The 21,415-nt window shown below is 38.7% G+C and overlaps 2 protein-coding genes across 29 annotated transcripts in view; one reads left to right on the top strand and one right to left on the bottom strand.

Moving 5' to 3' along the window:
- Window positions 1–21,415, bottom strand: part of MAST4 (microtubule associated serine/threonine kinase family member 4) — a 576,679-nt gene that overhangs the window by 44,653 nt on the left and 510,611 nt on the right. For all 28 annotated transcript variants that reach the window (XM_045394763.3, XM_045394770.3, XM_045394765.3 and 25 more), the window contains 4 exons: window positions 16,542–16,643; window positions 12,916–13,048; window positions 8,079–8,146; window positions 5,657–5,742 (listed from right to left, as the gene is read on the bottom strand). In XM_045394763.3, coding sequence (XP_045250698.2) covers window positions 5,657–5,742; window positions 8,079–8,146; window positions 12,916–13,048; window positions 16,542–16,643 — 389 coding nt within the window. The remainder of the gene's footprint in view (window positions 1–5,656; window positions 5,743–8,078; window positions 8,147–12,915; window positions 13,049–16,541; window positions 16,644–21,415) is intronic.
- On the top strand, window positions 17,974–18,522 carry LOC102141717 (mitochondrial import receptor subunit TOM6 homolog). Its single transcript, XM_005557054.5, has one exon. The coding sequence runs from the start codon at window positions 18,010–18,012 to the stop codon at window positions 18,232–18,234; it is 225 nt and encodes a 74-aa protein (XP_005557111.2). The 5' UTR covers window positions 17,974–18,009; the 3' UTR covers window positions 18,235–18,522.

The following is a 21,415-nucleotide window of genomic DNA, read 5'->3' as shown; positions in this document are numbered from 1 at the left end:
AACCAAAAAAGAGCCTGCATTGCAAAGACAATCCTAAGCAAAAAGAAGGATGCTGGAGGCATCATGCTACCTGACTTCAAACTATACTACAAGGCTACAGTAACCAAAACAGCATGGTACTGCTACCAAAATAGATATGTAGACCAATGGAACAGAATAGAGGCCTCAGAAACCATGCCATACATCTACAACCATCTGATCTTTGACAAACCTGACAAAAACAAGAAATGGGGAAAGGATTCCCTGTTTAAAATGGTGTTGGGAAAACTGGCTAGCCATATGCAGAAAGCTGAAACTGGATCCCTTCCTTACACCTTATACAAAAATTAAGATGGATTAAAGACTTAAATGCAAGACCTAAAACCATAAAAGCCCTAGAGGAAAACCTAGGCAATACCATTCAGGACATAGGCATGGGCAAAGACTTCATGATTAAACACTAAAAGCAATGGCAACAAAAGCCAAAATAGACAATTGGGATCTAATTAAACTAAAGAGCTTCTGCACTGCAAAAGAAACGATCATCAGAGTGAACAGGCAACCTACAGAATGGGAGAAAATTTTGCAATCTATCAATCTGATAAAGGGCTAATATCCAGAATCTATAAAGAACCTAAACAAATTTACAAGAAAAAAACAAACAACTGCATCAAAAAGTGGGCAAAGGATATGAACAGACCCTTCTCAAAAGAAGACATTTATGCAGCCAACACATATGAAAACAAGCTCATCATCACTGGTCATTAGAGAAATGCAAATCAAAACCACAATGAGATACCTTCTCACACCAGTTAGAATGGCGATCCTTAAAAAGTCAGGAAACAACACATGCTGGAGAAGATATGGAGAAACAGGAACGCTTTTACACTGTTGGTGGGAGTGTAAATTAGTTCAACCATTGTGGAAGACAGTGTGGCGATTCCTCAAGGATCTAGAACTAGAAACACCATTTGGCCCAGCAATCCCATTACTGGGTATATACTCAAAGGATTATAAATCATTCTACTATGAAGACACATGCACACGTATGTTTCCTGCGGCACTGTTCACAATAGCAAAGACTTGGAACCAACCCAAATGCCCATCAATGACAGACTGGATAAAGAAAATGTGGCATATATACATCATGGAATACTATGCAGCTATAAAAAAGGATGAGTTCATGTCCTTTACAGGGACATGGATGAAGCTGGAAACCATCATTCTCAGCAAACTAACACAGAAACAGAAAATCAAACACCACACGTTCTCACTCATAAGTGGAAGTTGAACAATGAGAACACATGGACACAGGGAGGGGATCATCACACACCGGGGCCTGAAGAGGGGTTGGGGGCTAGGGTAGGGATAGCATTAGGAGAAATACCTAATGTAGATGACGGGTTGATGGGTGCAGCAAACCACCATGACACATGTATACCTATGTAACAAACCTGCACGTTCTGCACATGTACCCCAGAACTTAAAGTATAATAATGAAAAAAAAAAAAAAAAAAAGAACCAAAACAGGGGGTTTTCAAACAGGAAATATATATTTCAAAATGAAAGAATTTTAAATACTGACAGGGAGAAACCAGTATCTTTGTATTATAGTTTGCCTATTCTGGAGAGTAAAGTGACATACAGCTTATTATCTCTTCCTTCAATATTTGGTTTTGAGTAAGTTTAGTGCTGAGGAGCCTTAGACGTATATTATGAATTTCACAGATGACCACAAGGTGGCCATTCTGATTTTCAATCAAGAATCACCATTTCTTACATAAATAACTACTCTGCAATATGTTTGAGAATAGGAGTGAAGGAAGAATGGACTTATCCATGATTTTATGAAAAATAAAAGACAAATATGCCTCCAGCCCAGTATGACCAGCATCCTTACTGGGTCTCTCTGTGGCACTGTATAAAAAATGGCTTTAGTCTTTATTCTCAGATTATCAGTTCATAAAACTTTGTTTGACTTTCTGCTTTCCCTTGCTATGATGTACTTACAATAATCAGTTAATCCTTGGGAAAACTGACCTAAACCAATTTAAAAGAATCCTATAAGTAGCTTGAGATATCGCCGCCTGAGGACATGCATATCTTGATGAAGTCACAAGGGTCAAACAGACTTCCTTATTAGAATTAGTTGTGGGTGGATTTTTTGTTTGTTTTCTGTTCTTGGGTTTTTACATTTCTGTATTGCTTTGGGAATGTTACTCGTCATGTTGAAATTTGTTTATTTAGTAATAATTGTTGTATATATATATATACATATATATATGTATGTATACCTTTTCTCTTTTAAGTTGATGTTCCAAATGTGCTTAAAGCTAGCAAAGAGAGAGAGACAGAGAGAAACAAGGAGAGATACGACAGCCACCGACAGCCAGATACATAACACTGTTGAGTGGACGGTACACCTCCCAGTGTTAAAAGTTGTACTGAACTGACTGATATGGCTCCACATTTCTTCTCTGCCTTCTGGTCCCAGAGATTGTGCTTTCTTTGAAGAGGCTGCTTCGGTCTCTCTTCCTACACTGACCTCCCTGTGAAACAGGAAAACCCAAGGGTAGAAGGTGGGGGGCGGGGAAGACGTAACCAAAGACCTTAGTTCTCTCTGAGCCAAGCTTCTCCCCACCCATGCAGAACTGAGGTGTGGGAGGGTGGGGAGAAGTGGAACTAGAAGCTGACAGGATCTAGAGCAGAATGAATCAGCCCTTATTGCGAGCATGAATGTCTAGCGTGTATAAAATTATGCACGACTCTGAGAGCCCAATACGTGACTCCGTACTAGCAAATCTCCATGTGGGAATGAGGGTGCGTGTGCCAGAGGAAAGTTGAGAGGAAAGACTACAGGGAGAGCATGTGGGAGACAGGGCGTATGCCGCTTGTGCACATGTGCCTCTTTGAGACATGTCCCAGGCCCCTTCACAGGTAAAAGAGAATCATGTGCATCAAGATTAGAAGGAAAGGCAAAGTGGGGGAGAAATGGTGCGCCTTTCAAAATTAGTTTTTTACTTTTAAAAATTTTAAGTCAATTTTATTCTTTTACTTTGAAAACATCTGAAGTTATGACTTAAAGATCCTGGTGGAAGTGTTCACTGGAAGAAGCAGTACCTCTACAACTCCAATTAGGATGGCTAAACATTTTAACAAATGGATACCTTATAGAGAGAAGCGAGTTCCACTTAGAAATCAGGATATCCGTGACTCTGTCTCTGCACCTCTCCTTGCCTACATGTGAGTGGAAATAATATCAACTACCACACAAGGGCTCTTGTGAGAAGAGAACATATATAAAGAAACCAGCACAGTGCCAGGTACATAGCCCCAGCTTTCTATAAAGCACTAAGTTGGCAAAAAGACACGTTTAACTTCCAGTCAGGGATCAGAAGTGTGTTAAACAGAGAAGGAAATCAGATGTTTATCAACTTGGCTTTATAACATGAATTTTCACCAAGCATAATGCTGAGAAAGCCATGTGTGTTTTAGCACTGCAGATAGAAGCCCTTCCTAATGACAGGGTTAGTTCCCAGCTCCACCAGTTTTTGAGGAGTCACGGAATCGGTGCCTTTCTGAGTCACTGATGTGAGTGGTAGATCCTGTGCGTGGATACCTAAGGAAGCCTCTAGAAGGGCCAGTTCAGTCACCCATAGGGGGATACATTTGTTCAGCCAGTTCCCATAAGCCTGCAATCACCCTCACTGACTGGGTGAACCAATAGGGGTGGTTCCATTCAAATTTCAAATTAAAGATTATTAAAATGTGGAGAAAATCTATCAGAAATAAAATGAGAGATTAAATCTGAGATGAGAAAAATAAAAAAAGAGTTTTGGCTGATCAGCAGAGACTCCCACAGGCAGCTTGTGAGTGCATTAATGACTTGGCCTGCATCCTGGGTGTTTACTGATTCACAGCTTGTTTAACTTCTTGTATATTCCCAACTATTCCCCAAAGTGTGATATACCTCATCTACTATACAGTGGTTTAATCGCACTACAAATGAGTTTACTCAACCAGTTAGAACTCCAAATACTGCTAAGATATATGCCCGCATTTTTAAAAGTGGTGCTTCACAGATAATCTTATTCCAGAATTCCACTGCTAATAAAATCTAGCAGTGCTCAAACCCATATACCCATTAAATCAAAGTTTAATCTTCTCCCTAATGAAGAAAGAAATCTTCAGGTCATTTCCAAAAGTGTAAAGAACTAAAAAACAAATGATAAGCAACTAGAAACCACAAATAAATGCATGCTAGAACCATCTTCCTAGGTAGAAAAGTTTCAATGAGGTCCTTGAAAAATAAAATATTGCAAAAATACATCAGAAAGCATTTATGAGCCACAACAGGAAATATGGCATTTGACATATCCTGAAAACAAATCAGTGAAGCATAGAAGGGACTCACAAATATTTAAGTTCTTAAGTTAATGGTGTGGAAAATATTCGAGGCGAAAAAATGGTAACAGAAACATCCCTTGTGGCACAACAAAAACCTCTTTTATTTCATCTGCTCATTTGCGTGATAAACAGCAATAAATGTCTATGAGATTGTTTATTGCTCTTTATATACAGATAGAATTGGAATTAATATTTAATTAAACTAGAATTCTTGGGCTGTCTAAACTGGATCAGGTTATAGTTTGTGCATTAATTACGCTTCTAAACTATTAGTAACTCAGAAGAATCCTGTCACTGTTTACCGCCACAAGGAGAAAATTGTGTGTCTATAAAAAGGGATCAAGGAAGGAACACCATTAATATCATTAGATTATAGTATACAGCTCAATTTTGAAAATCCCGGTGTAGGAGTTTGAGGCTGCAGTGAGTGAGCTATGATTGCACCACTGCACTCCAACCTGAGGGACAGAGAAACATCTTGTCTCAAAAATAAATAAATAAATAAATTTAAAACAAAACGAAATAAAAAAAAATCCTGGTGTAATAAAGACTAAAACAAACATATTACTCTAAATCAAACTTATCCAACCCACAGCCCGTGGGCCGCACGCAGCCCAGGATGGCTTTGAATGCAGACCAACACAAATTCGTAAACTTGCTTAAAACATTATGAGTTTTTTGTGATTTTTTTTTCCAGTTATCAGCTGTTGTTCATGTTAATGTATTTTATGTGTGGCCCAAGACAGTTCTTCTTCCAATGTGGCCCAGGGAAGCCAAAAGATTAGACACTCCTGCTCTAAACCTTCAACCAGACTTATTTAAAGACATTTATCTTAAGGTTGTCTGCTGGTCAGACATGAAATACAGGCTATTTGTCATGTAGTAATACTATACAGAAAATTATAAATATATGATTATATATAATATACTATTTAATATATACATATATATCTCAATCAAGAGTCAGGTACTTCTTTTAACCCAGAAGGGCAAAAATGAAGGAGGCAGAAACAAGAGTAAATAAAATTTTTCCTTGAAAGTCTTTCTCTCCAACCCTCTTAAGTAACTACTTGGTCACTTGGCATGTTTTCTAATGAGGTGTCCAGTAAGAAGCGATTTTGGCTGTACAGTACAAGTCTCAGGGAAGAAGCAGTGATCTGAAAAGTCAAGTCCTTATACAGCATCTATTTGGCCTTAGATAAATGTGAAGAATAAATGTATTACTTGAGTGTGCAGAAATACAATAGAGAGCTTTTCTTGAATTACTCACCCATAGGCTCCGTTGCTAATCAATTTAATCGTTTCAAAATCACTTTCCCGAGGTTTCCTTCGAAGTTTCAGGGAGGCATTAGAGCTCTTGGAAACAAAATATGGAAGTTAAAAGTAGTTTAGAATTAAGAAAAGTATTTTATCAGCAAATAGATAAAATTTGAGTTATATGCTGTTATATAATATGTGGAAGTACAGTATTCCAGCCACAGGAACCTGAGGCATAGCTTTACAGAGCCATCATCCACAGCAATGCTGACAAACTCCTTGTGACACTGTCACTGAAGCGAATCCACATTTCCAGGCAATCAAGGACAATTCCTGATATTTATTTCTTTTTGTAAACTACTCAGGTTGGCCTTGTCCTAGTCTTTTAACATTTTGGGATTTAACTCCATAATGACAAGCTTTCCCTTTGGTTTCTGTTGGCCAAAAAAGAATGGGCCGGAGTGGCTCTACATGGGGCTGTATTCCTGACAGAGCATGTCTCTTTCATTCCTGCAGCAATCTTCATTGCTCAGAAAAGTAGTAGGCAACACGTGGAACACCCAAGTACAGAATGCCTGCCTTTCTTCACTTCCATGCTAGAAATCTAACATGGCTTACAAAACAAGTTTCAAAAAGACAGCTCTTTAAAAGTTTAGCTCAAACGATGGGAATAGAAAAAAATGCTTAAAAGAAATTCTCTCATGCCCCATTTATCTTAGCATGGAGAGGGAGTTACCAGCTCTTTGCTGCCCTCTGCAAGAGTCCAGAATTCCCTTCCTATTGTTTTGGAAGAAACCCTGTGTGGGCGCCATCATCCTCAACTCAGCACTGTCATCACTGACCCTGTCATCCCCACTCATCTTTGGAAGACTTGGCTACCCACCTTCCGCTCCGCCCAAGAGCTCTCTCACCATCCAGGGTGACTTCAGTGTCTACACATATAACCGACCCAACACTCTGGCCTCCAGACTACTTGACCTCTTCAACTTGAACCATCTGTCTCCTCTTCTCCCCCTTGGCCTCTGGCCAAGATCTGGATCTATCTAGTCATCACCTGCCAATGCTCCATCACAGAAAACAGACTTCAAGACTAGGACCACTTACTTGTTTAGTCACTCACTATTACTCTTTTAACTTTTTTATTCTTTTTTTTATTTTCTTATCTACTTTGCACTGGCTCAAAAAGTAATTCACTCACTATTACTGCTCTGTCATGGCTTTGGGCTGCAAGGCTCTGTCCAAGGCTCGCTAATCTCATTAACTCTTCCCTACATGAGTGATCTCATTTATGTTCATGGATGACTCCTAAGTCACTTCCACCTCCACCAGAAACTCTCCCTCTGAGTGCCAGAATATACCAGACCTTATATACAGCTGCCAGTTTGATGGATCTTCTTGAATGTTTCAAAGGAACTTTAGTCTCGATACATTCAAAATTATGAGTCAGATAATAAAATTAATAAAACAGCTATCATTTATTCAGCACTTACTATGTGATATTGTCCCAACCGTTTTACATAAAAATCTCATTTAATCTTTTACAAACAGGGAAACTGAGGCACACAGAAATTTCCCCCAAACCCCAGCTGGTAGAAAGCAGTGTTTTCAAATCTAGGCAACCTAACTCCAGAGCCTGGGTTCTTATCCCCTAGGCTACACAGCCTGCTCCTGCTTTCCTAATCCCTAATCTGATGCATCCTGGTTCCTCTTTTGGTGTTCACAATTGAGGAGAACGGCACCAGCATCCAGGGCCTCTCACCTGTGCCAAGGCAGCAGCCTCTGAACTGGCTTCCACGTGGTCACCCCTCCCTCCTCCTCCCACCCCACTGCTTTCTGCACTGCAGTCAGTGTGATTTTTTTCAAGTCATAACTCTGATTGGGTTATCTCCCTGTCCACTCCTCCCACCCTCATATACCCATACATCTCCTCCAAAGTTCAGTCCCATTGCTCTTAAAAAACAAAAACAAAAAACCTGACAAACATGAACAACAGGGACCTAAGTATCCAGTTTTTACTCAAGTGCTCTAGTTTCTGCCGTCTCCCTGGCTTAGTCCTCTGACGTAGCCTGTGTCTGGAATGTTCCTTTGCCCCTTCACACCCTAGTAATTTGTTATGTTTAGCTCAAGTGCCATTTCCTTGGGAAATCTTTTGGGACTGGACAGATTATGGGAAATATCTTTACGTTATGGCAGCACATGGTTTTTTTTCTTCATAGATCTCATTCATATTTATCATTTCTATTTTTTGCATGTGATTTTTTATTAAGTTTCATTTCTTTTTGAAAGAAGGGGCTAAAATTGTATGCTTAGTGCCTGGCACAGTGCCTTGCACACAGAAGCACAATAAACATTTGTTGAATAAATAAACGAACACAGCCAAAGTCTCCAGATGCTAAACAGAAAAACCATCATATTTCATCAAGAAATATACTTACACTCACTGATTCATCTGTTTCTGGAGTTTCTGCTGTCCCACTGTCGTAGTTTCCCAATTGAGCCATTTCTAAGTTAAAAAAAAAAAAAAAAAAAGGTAAGCTTAATAAAAATATTGCAATTGGATAAGAATACTAAGCTGAAACAAAAGAAAAATAGTTTCTCCAATATTAAAAAAATTGCTCTAGATTCCAATGTGCCTATGGGAAAATCTTAAATCTAAAAAAAGGCAGCAACTGGTATTTTGAAATTGTTCACTACACGCCCCTCCCCAGAACCCCGTTTCTTGCAAACACCTAGACATAGGAACTTTAGAGGCTGGGCATAGGAACTCATTGGCTGATGCAATCACCATAGCTTGGAAAGGCTTTGGTGGGTCAACAACTCTGCTTAGAATCAGGTATCCGAGAGAGGCAAGTCTTTCCAGGCTCTGGCGGGCATCAAAGCAGCACTGACTACAGCTAGGGAACGATTCTTAAGTTGTGGTGCGTATCTCTTGTTCCATTCCTTCATATCCACTGAGAAATACCCTGCCAAAGACACTAAGAGTTTGAAATTTGTCAGAGAGGAAGTAATAATGGTGGTTAAGAGGGATTTGGATATTAAAAGACTTAGGTTACCACTACTATCTGCATTTACTGACTGACCTTTTAACTTCAAGCTCTTCTGCTGTAAAACGTAAACAATATTACTTACTTCTTAGAGCTTTTTGTGAGTACTGTATGTGATAATGCATGTAAAGCTCTTAGCATACTAACAAAAATTAAATGCTTACTAAATGTTGACTGTTATTTATTATTAATTATATTGTGTAATCAGCCTTGGATTGGGTATCACATGCTTGACACCAGCTTTAAGTACTACCCTGATGATTTAGTTAAGAGACAAAAGTGTCTAAATTGATCAATTCGCATTGGAATACATCCTTGAATTTATAGAAGTAGATGAGAAAATCAAATTCTTTTACTGTTCATTTTTTTAAACTTTTAAAAAATCATTTTTTATTTAAAAAACATGAAATAATTTTCTCTAAAACTATGATAGGTCTTAGCTCAGTGACAGGATCAGAGATAATATTTTCTTCTTTTACTTGTACTTTCCAATTTTTCAAAATTGAACATGCACAATAAAAGTCAGTTTTTAGTTACATATTTTTGTGTGCATCTAAATATATTTAAAGTTTTCAATTTAAATAAACTTAATTTTATTTAAAATTAAATAATTAAAAATTTCTTAGGTTCTTATTTTCTGTATTTACGTTCTCATAAATATGATCATCCCTTCTGGGCAGATATTATGCATAAGAGATATGAAGCAAAACAACATTGGAGTATTACCTTTAGATAAAAATTTATAAATTCTAGATTCTGGAATAAGTGGACATTGACAACAACCGTCTCAGTTTACCTATAGGGGAAATTCCAGAATAAAAATGAGTTCAGCGCAAACTATGTACTTTCTTGGTCTCATTCAAATGATGTCAATGTCCAGTATGACTAGCACCTTAGATTTGTGGACTTGGAGGTGAACTAAAATGCATCTAGTTGGAAGGGCTCTCAAGGAAAGGGACAAGTATTAATAGTGTTTAAATAAAACAGCAACAGCAGCTAACATCTATTAAACACTTACTATGTTAAGCAATTACAAATATAAACATATAATCCTCAAAACAATCCTATAAGTAGATGCTATTATTATCTCTTTTTTTTTTTTTTTGAGACGGAGTCAGCGTGGCTGGAGTGCAGTGGTGCGATCTCGGCTCACTGCAAGTTCCGCCTCCCGGGTTCACGCCATTCTTCTGCCTCAGCCTCCCGAGTAGCTGGGACTACAGGCGCCCAACACCACGCCCGGCTAATTTTTTGTATTTTTAGTAGAGACTGGGTTTCACCAGATTAGCCAGGATGGTGTTGATCTCCTGACCTCGTGATCCGCCCGCCTCGGCTTCCCAAAGTGCTGGGATTAGAGGCGTGAGCCACCGCGCCCGGCCTATTATCTCATTTTTATGGAAGTAACTGAGGCACAAAGAGGTGCATCACTTTGGATAGTCAAGGTTCACACAGTGTGCAGTGCTGGCTTAGGGTGCCGACCTGGCAGCCCAGCTCCAGAACTCCCAATTCCTAACCTTCAAAGGACAGGTCTAAGGTATGTTAATTTAGACGCTGACAGGAAAGGGAAACAAATGTAGAACAATCAGGGTTTGAAATCATTTATTTTTTATTTCTTGAGAGGGAGTCTTGTTCTGTCACTCAGACTATAGTGCAATGGCGCCATCTCGGCTCATTGCAACCTCCGCCTCCTGGGTTCATGCGATTCTCCTGCCTCAGCCTCCCGAGTAGCTGGGACTATAGGCGCCCGCCACCACGCCCAGCTAATTTTTGTATTTTTATTAGAGACGGGTTTCACCATGTTGGCCAGGCTACTCCCAAACTCCTGACCTCAGTTGATCCACTCACCGTGGTGCAATTGTTTATTAAATTACCTGGAGAAGTCATATTTCAAATGTTAACAAATAGATTAAAAACTAGCCTCAGGGCCAGGTACCCTGGCTCATGCCTGTAATCCCAGCACTTTGGGAGGCCGAGGCAGGCAGATCACCTGAGGTTAGGAGTTCGAGACCAGCCTGGCCAACATGGTAAAACCTTGTCTCTACTAAAAATACAAAAATTAGCTGGGCATGGTGACACACGTCTGTAGTCCCAGATACTCGGGAGGCTGAGGCAGGAGAATCACTTGAACTGAGGAGGCAGAGGTTGCAGTGAGCCGAGCTCATACCACTGCACTCCAGCCTGGGCAACGAAGCAAGACTTCGTCTCCAAAAAACCCCGCCCCCCCCCCCAAAAAAAAAACCACCCAAAAAAAAACAAACAAAAACTAGCCTCAGATCTTAAATTAAGTGTCAAGAGTTAAAAACACAACTCCCAGTGATTAAACTCCAAACTTGTTAAAGATCACTATTCATGTTTTCTTTAGAGCCTCTAGAAAGCTTGTTTCTACAAGGGCCTCAGATTATTCACCTACCAAAGTTCAGCCTACAGTGACTGCCAGGTAAGAAAACTAAAGAACTCACTTGGTCCACAATTCAAGAGCTGACGCAATCTTAACTATACCAGCGTGAAGAGTCACTATAATCTACTTTGACAGTCTCCCCAACTCCAACTATTTTCATAAAAAAAAAATTAAAAGATGGTTCTGTTTTAAATAGAATTTCTGCTAAATAACTATTATCTGAGAAATACATATTATTTGTAAGCAGTGGGTAGTAATGGAATGGAACCAAGAGTCAGCTTTTGAAGCAGGAAGCTAAGGCATCATTTTGTAATGCCTGAAGTGATTTTTAAAACTCATCTAAATACCATTAAACATCTGCCCTTTTTATTTCATTGATTTAAACCATTTCTGAAGACTCATGATTCAAAAAGGTAAAGATGGTAATTTAAAAGCCATGGGGAAAAATCTCTCCCCAGGGAACTTTTCAGAAAAGCAGCCACCAGTCTCTGATAAGTGATGAATCTGTTGTGGAATTGCTTTCAGTACAGTATAAATTTATCTGGCATTATCTCACAGTAATGCATGCATCATTTCACTGGAAGCAAAGATACGATGGCCATAGGAGCAAACAAAGCAGGGAAACAGGAGAGCAGGGCAGAGAGCAGCAGGTTCCCTGGCTTCAGATGGGAAAATCTCTGTGCCAACATTTACCATTACAAACAATTTAACAAGATAAACACTGTTTGCAAATTCAATTTAATGAACCGGGAAGACAATTTTGAATGAAGGAGTCAATGATAGTTTTTGTCTTTTGGGGGAGGGGAGTGTATAACTAAATGTTATAAATAACAATCCTAAAGAATCATGAACAGGAACAGGTTGTCAGGGGAGTGGTTTACCAATTTCAGATTTTTAAAAGTTCACTTGCAGGATGCTTCCTATTTTCTGTATTTAATTTAATAATATTATTTTAAAATGTGAATCAACTTCTTTTTTTTTTTTTTTTTTTTTTTTTTGAGACAGTCTTACTCTGTCGCCCAGGCTGGAGTGCAGTGACGCGATCTAGGTTAACTGCAACCTCCGCCTCCTGGGTTTAAGCGATTCTTCTGCCTTAGCCGCCCGAGTAGCTAGGACTAGAGGCACACACCACTATGCCCAGCTAATTTTTGCATTTTTAGTAGAGACAAGGTTTCACCATATTGGCCTGGCTGGTCTGGAACTCCTGACCTCGTTATCCACCCACCTCAGCCTCCCAAAGAGCTGGGATTACAGGCGTGAGCCACTGCGCCCAGCCCATAAATCCTTTTATAAGCTTAAAAAAACATTTTTATTGGTTCTCCTGTATATTACTATGTTTTATACATTAAGTAAACAAGAATATACCCTATGAATACTGTACTCAATTTAAAGTAATCTACCATCAACCGCATTTTTATGTCAACTGCAAATTTAAATGTCAGTTTAATTAATGATAATGTCTTTAGCAACATTTTAAAAATTAGAAGCACTCTCAAAAAGAGCCCAACTGAGCTCTGCAGGAGAAAAACTACTCAGTGAAGACTGAAATCAAAACCCTCTGGGACACTCTGGCATTCTCAGGCTGACAGGCTTCTAAGGATGTCAAGGCCTTGACCCACACTCTAGGTAGACACAAAATGGGTCATGCTCAGTCGCATCTCAGGACCCAATTTATGGCTATTTCCTTCAAATAGCAACCAGTCCCCAGATATGGACTTTTCAATAGATAGAACCAAAACATGAGGAAAAAATAAAGATTTGCCACTTAAGATTTCCTCTATGAGGCGACGGTGCATAAACAAAGTCAAAGGTAGGAACAACCCAGGGACTCACCTTCCAAGGGATCCTTATTGAGTCCCAGTTGGCTAATGATGTACCTGGGAATGTCAGTTTTAATACCCTGTCCTTCTTTGGCATGGCCTTCTGCTGCTTCCAATAGGTAGTAAAATTCTTCCGGATCAAATTCCTAGCAGAAGACAAACACAGATGGATACTTCTTTGAGCCAAAATTGTCTGAGGTTTTATTACATAAATCCCATTCACAATAAAACTGCTGGATATACATGGCTGTAAGTTACTTATGCAGAAAGGAGGCAAATGGATTTTAAAAGTATGTAATTCTCACTTCATATTTGAAGCCTATTCATATTCTAAGTCAACACATTTATGCACATGGTAACCCAAAGATAATGATCATTTCCAATTTGCTTGTAATGTAAATACGAAGGTACTACGCTCCACTTAAGATCTCGCTCATCGGAAATGAACAGGTCTGATTTTTAATTGTGCCTTTCTGGCAAAGTTGTAAAATCTGGGAATTTCCATCCAGAAGATTTGAGATTCAATTTCTCTCTCCACTCAACCAGCAACAAAAGGAATGTTAGAATGCACTTACTCAAAAATGCTGCAGGAAACTCTCTTAATATAGAAGTATCCAAAAACATTAGAAAGAAAAACTTCAAAGTTACCATTTTTTTATTAGTTAACTATAAAATTAAGTTACCACTATTCACATAAAGACCAAGAAAGAAAAATGGGAAATTAAAGCCTCTGTCTCTTATAAAACTTTGAGAATATATTTTCCTATCTATTTAATTTGTTGTGTATATGTGGCTGCCTGTTGCTTCTAGTGTGTAATAAATATCTTCAGGATCACCACACTCTAGATGGATGCTGTGATACTATCAAATGTATGTTTCGTCTTCATCCCTGTTTTCTGAAATACCACTCCTGAAACCCTTGGAATCTCCAAAGTAATAAGTGGCTTTCTGTATTCTAGTGAGTTGACGGGTGGCTGGGCACTTCTGGGCAGCCTCTGGAAGAGGGCTGGTTGTCAGGGGAGCCTATCATATGATGAGAGGGTTGGGAGTTGCAGCTCCATCCTCACCTCCACTTCAGAGAGGAGCTGAAGGTTAAGTGGATCATGAATGGCCAATGATGTCATCAAACATGCCTATGTAATGAAGCTTCCATAAAAACCCAAAAGGACCGCATTTGGGGAGCTTCCGGATAGCTGAACGTGTGGAGTTTTCTGGAAGGCAGTGCAGCCAGGGAGCTTTGCACTCCTTTCCTCATGCTTTACCCTATGCATCTCATCATCTGTAGAGTTTTTAATGTATTTCATAATAAATTGGTCAACTTCAGTGTTTCCCTGAGTCCTGTGAACCACTCTAGCAAACTAATGAAACTCAGAGAGGGGGTCATAGGAACCTCGGTTTACAGCAAGACAGTGAGGGGCACAGGCAAACCACCTGGAGCTCGCGACTGACACTGGAAGTAGGGGCACTCTTGTGGAATTGACCCCTCAACCGGTGGGATCTGATGCTATCTCTGGGTAGACAGTGTTGGAATGGAATTGGAGGACACCCAGCTGGCGTCTGCTGCAGAACTGCTTGCTTGCTTGTTGTGTGGGGCTCCCACATAACTGGTGTCAGAATCATGTTGTGAGAGCACAGCAGGAGAAACCAAGTTTGGTTTTTCCTCTGTGCCCAAAGGGATGCCATGGATTTATGTGTTGTAAACAATTATGCTTATTGCCTAAGCCCAGTTATTAATTTGTTATATTTCCTGGATTTTTTCTGGAGTTTCTAAAGGTCATTAAAAAAAAAAAAAAACAAAACTTGCTGTAAATGGAGTAAAGTTAAACCAATGTAAATACTCAGAGTCTTTTACATACACACCTACTACAATGACTGACAGAGCCTATAGGGATAAGATGATAGCTTGGGGGAAGCATCCCCTAATACTATGAAACTCCAGTTTCATCTAAGCTTTAAAGAGTACTTTGAAAGCAGCAATATTTCCAAGCTACTTCTAAGTTCACTTGTTTCTATCTTTGAGAAGCTATACTTTTTCTCTTCTGATTATGAGTGATTACTGTAAAAAGTTGATTTCCTCCTTTAAAGCAAGATCTGCTCTTAGCATATCTATTGTCCAGAAAAACAAGTTTTAATGCTAAATGAAACTTTCCCCTAAATTAAACAATTGTGGGAAGTACAAACATGTGGTCCGTAATTCAAAAGCTACAACAGGAGAGGCAGTAAAAAGTTAACTAACCCTTCTACCTGGATTTACCAGTCACCCAGTTCTCGCTGAAGTATCCAAGTTTTTTTCCTTTTAGCCTTCCAGAGACACTCAATGCCAAATGGTGTGTTTGATTCTATGATTCTAAGGGTCCTCACCATTGATAGAAAGCCCTTCCCTACACCTCCCAACTCCTTACCTTTCTCCTCAAGATTTTCCCTCTGTGTCTGACAAGGCACTAGTATATATTTTTGGTGCTGTGAATATTTCACTATTATAAATTATTATGGATGATAGTTAAAATAAGGGCAAGACCGAAGCACTGCAACCATATGCGTATTATGTAGGTATGTATGTGTGTATTTCTGAAAAGCTGTATTGTATGTGGTGTTATAATTACTTTAATAGCCAGTGGAACTTAAAAGTGAGTTTTGATGCTATATTAGTAGATCCTTAAAATAATTCTTATGTTCACAGCTTAATATTTGTTCACAGTTTTAACTGAAACCTCAAATCAAAATTCCATAAAACAAAAACTTCTCAACAGGAAAATGATCACTGGCCAAAAATATATAATTGTATTTATTTTTAATTTTATTTATTTTTACTTTTTGAGACAGAGTCTCGTTCTGTCGCTCGTGCTGGAGTGCAGTGGCGTGATCTCAGCTCACTGCAACCTCCATCTCCTGGGTTCAAGTAATTCTCCTGCCTCAGCCTCCCAAGTAGCTGGGATTACAGGCATGCGCCACCACACCTGGCTAATTTTTGTATTTTTAGTAGAGACGGAGTGTCACCATGTTGGCCAGGCTGGTCCGGAACTCCTGACCTCAGGTGATCTGCCTGCCTCAGCCTCCCAAAGTGCTGGGATTACAGGCGTGAGCCACCACGCCCAGCCAAAAACATATAATTGTTAAAATGAACTAATCATCTCTAGAAGTCTCATTCTTTCAGGTCTGCATGAGGCTCTACTGTATTTTCCCAAATGGGATGGTTAGCATCTTATTTTCTAACTTGCCACATTTTAAAACAAAGAATAATTATAAATCACAGGTTACTATTTACCCCTGCATTTATCTCTATTCCTTCTCTGCATCTTGGCAACTCCAAAAAAGTGAGGTACAGCAAGAGTTTTAAATTAGCTGTGACATAAAGTAATTGTGCTGAGAAAAGGTCAAGCACATTATTTTATGATTCTACTTCAAGTTTGCCTAGAATATCGTATGACTATCACTTAGTAGAGCAAAAGTCTAGAAGTCTCTTTAAAATCAGAAAGGACAAGTCACATATCGACGTCATAAACATTCACAACTTGTAATTCCCTTTGACTTTTTCCATTTAGCTCTGGTGTTGGAAATCAAATGAAGCTGGAGCTTTCTGATGGTAACTGCTTTCCCAGTTAACAATAAATAATGTAGTCACATCGAGGGGCAACTTACCAGGCACTCTAATAACCGAGCAGGGCGGGCAATAACAATTAGAATCTTTCGAACTAGTTGTTTAATAAATGCCAGTTCTCCACTTTCTGAACGATCATGAGCCTAGGAAAAAGCAATAAAAAGAGTGATGATGCAGAGTTGTTTCATTAAATGGAAAAGAAAATCAGCAAAGCAGGCTAATTAGATCACTGCAAATGTTCAAAAATCAAGTGATTTAGAAAATGCTGTTAAAAGATTGATAAACAGACATTATCTGTATATAAATGGACACTATTAAACTCCTATATCTACAAAATCTTTCTATTAGCTAAATCTTAATTGCAAAACTCTGATATATTATCTGTGCTAAAAATCAAAGGGCGCTTAATGTGAACCATGAATGAAGGAGACATTAAAAGTTTATGACACATTAAGCACACGGTACAAGTAGAGTGGGAAGCTGATCAAGAACCCTGATTTTCCAGTTAAGAACATCTTAGACATAAGAAATGACTAATATAGTGAAGGACTGCTTTTATCCTGGACACTTAACACATTCTTGAAGTATATTTCACATATACAATATGATTCACCTATATATTAATTATATTATCACACATAAAAAGCATACAATGCATTTTTCAAGTGTTAGCTGGATAAAGTATATACCAGTTGAGTATCCTTTATCCAAAATGCTTGGGACCACAAGTTTTTGGATTTTTTTCAAATTGTGGAATATTTGCATATACAAAATGAGATATCTTGAGGAGGGGATCTAAGTCTCAACACAAAAATTCACTTATGTTTCATGTACACCTAATACATATAACCTGAAGGTAAATTTATACAATATTTTTAAAGAATTTTGTGCACTCATCACATGAGGTCAAGTAAGATAATTTCCACTTGTGTTATCATGTTGGTGCTTAAAAAGTTTCATATTCTGGAGCATTTTGGAATTTGAATGCTCAACCTATACCTGGGTATATAAATGTGAATTCAGTTTCACACATTGAATAAATAATACCAAGGCACTTAACTTAGTAAAATTTAACTTAAAATCTTTAAAATTTTTATTTTATATATTGCCCAAGCACAATAAATATTCTGAGAGCAAAGCTGTTTGTTAATAGTCATTTAAATTTTCAATAATATTTTCTTGAAAAAAATCAGATAAATCTATAACAAGACAGGCACAAAACAAGTTTAGAGGTTTTAATGTAAACTTCTCTGTTACGTTCACTTTTAGACTTTCTTAATCTTGGTTTTTATGATTTACTTTCCTCTAAGGATTAAAAAATACCATTTCATTGTGATGCTGGTACAATATAATTTCACAGACACGGTAATAAATATTTACAGTCATTCTTGAAGGTGCTTTACCATGACAAGGACCAATCCCCTACCCACATGAAAATAACTGGCAGAGATCAAATTTATAAAAAATGATCGGGGTTTCTCCACCGCAGCCCATGCGAAGGTTCCTACTATGGCTTCCAGCGGGGTCACGGTGAGCGCTGCTGGCTCGGCTAATGAAACTCCCGAAGTACCCGACAACGTGGGAGATTGGCTTCGGGGCGTCTACCGCTTTGCCACAGATAGGAATGACTTCCGGAGGAACTTGATACTAAATTTGGGACTCTTTGCTGCGGGAGTTTGGCTGGCCAGGAACTTGAGTGACATTGACCTCATGGCACCTCAGCCAGGGGTGTAGCCAAGTAGACAAATGGAATCCTGTGCTGAACCCGAATCTTCCAAAAAACAGCCTACAATCTGTGACCACCACAAGATGTGCCCTGATGGCAGCTGAAGTTTGATTCAGATGGGCACTTTTCTTCCCTCTCCCTGCCTAGTTTCCTTTTGTTCCTTGAGTCCACGCAGAATTCCATTCTCTGGTCAGCAGACAGGCTTAAGCTAAAGTATGGCCTCTGTTCTATAAAGTTCTGTACATAGTTCCCAAGCTTCTGCAGGGGGTGATCTTTGCTCTTGTCCTGAGAAATAACACTGCTGTTTTAACAAACATTTGAAATAAATACCGCACACACACACACAAAAAAAAAAAAAAAAAAAAAATGATCGTACTCAGAAGTAATATGTCTGCTGAATTTAAACCATCAAACCCAAAGTCATTTTCCAAAACACAGGCACAAAAACCATATACCGGCAAAAGTAAAACAGTTAGCTTTTGACATTAAAATAAAAGGAAAAATGACCATCGGTGAATAATCGTAGAATAGAATGTGTTCAAAGAAAACCAACTAGTAACTATAACAACAGGTCCTAGTACCCAGGAAGGATGCTAGGACATATATAACGATGCACAAATATATGCATCTCAAATATTGAAACTGCCTTTACATTTTCTTCCCAATTTTTGCTTTGCAACAAAAATAGATTTTTGGAAGATCCAGTGAATGACAAAAAATATGGTTACATCTTCTTTATGGTTTATCCTCAACCAAACTAAACAGAAAACTTTAAAGATGAAGCAAAAAAACCAAAAAACAAAAAACCAAAACACCTAACTTCTTAGTTAACACTTTGGGCAGGATACAGAGCTTTCTTCTTACTATAATAATTTTTGCTTTATAAATTCAGGAATATAAAGAAAATCTGAAAAGCCTAAATACATTTTGGGTTGTCTCTTCAAAGAGAAATGAGAATTTTTTATCTTAATAAACTTTAAAAAAGTCAGTTTAGATTAAATAAATTCAATTTCAAAAATCATAATCAGTTCATTCTAACTTCTTAGTTCTAAGAATTATCAGTCATAGCCAAGGATAAAACATATAATTTACATTAACTCAAACAGTATTTTATCTACTAACTTAAGTGGGGAGAAGGAGCCCTGTTAAAACAACACAAAATAAAGGCACAATTAGCCCGTGAAGAGAAATTGGTTCCTGGCTGTTACCACCAAGCTCCAAAGGGGAAACACTAACGGATACCCTGTGTCTGTATTTTAAGGGCTGGCCACTATAAAACATAACCATGACCCAGATTTGAGAGTAGGTTAGAGCTTCCTATGTATTTTATTGTCTTTGGCTAAACTTCTGTAAGTGCAAAAAAGAATGGAGACATAAAAGCATTCATCTGGAATTGTCTTAGGCCTCAGGGCTTTAAAAAGGCATTAAGCTGCTGAAACGTGGATTTTACTTGGGTTATGGAAAAGACAGACAATGAGAAAAATGGCTGGGAGATAGGCCTACAGAGCACAGAATGTCACAGTTGGGAACTGACAACTGCATCCTGGGGAAACCAAGGCAAGTTCCACAATTTGGCTCTATCTAAAAAGGGCAGGCCCCCCTGCAGTGGATTAGCTCCATGTTCTGGAAAAATACTGTAAATGTGATTAGGCAAATAGTTTAAATTTTTACAAAAGGACTGAAGGAAGCTCTTTATCTATAAAGCTAAACAAGAAACCATTCTTATTTATACCCAACAAGACCTTTATGCCACAAGTATACATGCTTCTCTGGCCAAAAAAGAAATTTCTTTAAAAATCAGCATTTTAAAAATAATGATAGGACCCATCACGTGATCTGTGAAACCCTAAAATTTTATTTTAATTGTCATGAAACAATCTGCTGCGTCTGTCACAGAAACAAAATTAAGTAGGGGATTTCAGTGTAAATAGCTTTGGATAGCAATCCTACCCTTTTCAGGGCATCCCTATAAAGGAATGAAAAACACAGGACTAAGCTGGTAACTATGGTAATATCCTGGGACAGAATTGCAGAATTAGGAGTATCTCACAGAGGCTGACTACAGAATTCCTGTGTCTGCCTCTTCTGTTCAAAAGTGCACTATTTAGCAAACATACTTTCAAAATATTCTCATAAATAGTAATATGCATAGTGTTTCCAGCATTTTCTGGACTCTGATTTGATTAAAGCAACAGCAGAATTAGATTACTTGATACATCCTAATAGGCTGAATATTTTGGTATGCAGTCGTATCTATTTTCTTCCTTCCCCACTTGCACGGTTTCTGAGGAACTGATAAACACCAGGCACTGAATTCAGCACCAGAGAGTTAGAGATGACTCCTGTTCCTCAAAGAGCCCCCTGTCTGTTGGTAAAGTGAGACTGCAGAAGTCAGTACAACTCATTACGGCTAAATGCATTAAGACGAAGGTCACAGCAACGGGCCATGTTATGGTTTATACCTATGGGCAGAATAGAGCCAATAAAGAGTTTTAGATAGATACTCTTGCAGCTGCATAAAAGTATGAATTTGAAGAGTTAAGACTGGAGGGAGGCAGATTGGTGAGGATGAGGATTTGAGCTGGATGAGGGTCTGAGCCAGGTAGTGATTATAGAACAGGAAAGAAGGGTTGTAGAAATATTTAGGAAGTAAACTATGAGGTCTAATGGGTTGCTTGACGAAGGGAGAGAGGGAGTCTAGTATTCTCAGAGTTCCAGCAGTTGACTGGGTAGATGGCAGTGCCAATGACAGATGAAAAGAATGTGGGAGAAGCATGTGTGATTGAGGAAATGCTGTCTAGTTTTCCATAGGTTGGGACTGCCGCTTCAGTGGGCTGTCCAGGTAGAAAGAGATTCAGCAGGCAGGTGGATCCATGATTCTGAAATGTGAAAGATGACTACTGGTCTGAGATAAGGATTTGAAGCCATTAGAGTCTATAGGTCTTTAATCCAAAACAGCCAACAAGATGACTAGGAGAGAAGGAGGAGTAGACTAAGGATGTGATTGTGGGAAAACTTATAGAAAACAGGTGTTGGAAGAGAAACCCCTGGAAGAGGCAGAGAAGAAACGGTCAGAGGTGTCCCAAAAATAATAAATTAAAAGGAAGACAGAGAAAAGGAGCGTTTTAACACTGCTGAATGCAGTAATATTCCAGTAAAATGTCCAGTGGATATGACAATAAGGAGGAT

The sequence above is a fragment of the Macaca fascicularis genome, chromosome 6 (assembly GCF_037993035.2).
Source record: "Macaca fascicularis isolate 582-1 chromosome 6, T2T-MFA8v1.1".
Classification (NCBI taxonomy): Eukaryota; Metazoa; Chordata; class Mammalia; order Primates; family Cercopithecidae; genus Macaca; species Macaca fascicularis.
Note: the sequence above shows the minus strand (reverse complement) of the source record. Positions and strands in the feature narration are given on the sequence as shown.

Coding starts and splice junctions, on each gene's coding strand:
- LOC102141717 (XM_005557054.5), top strand. CDS start 18,010: ATGGCTTCCAGCGGGGTCACGGTGAGCGCTGCTGGCTCGGCTAATGAA.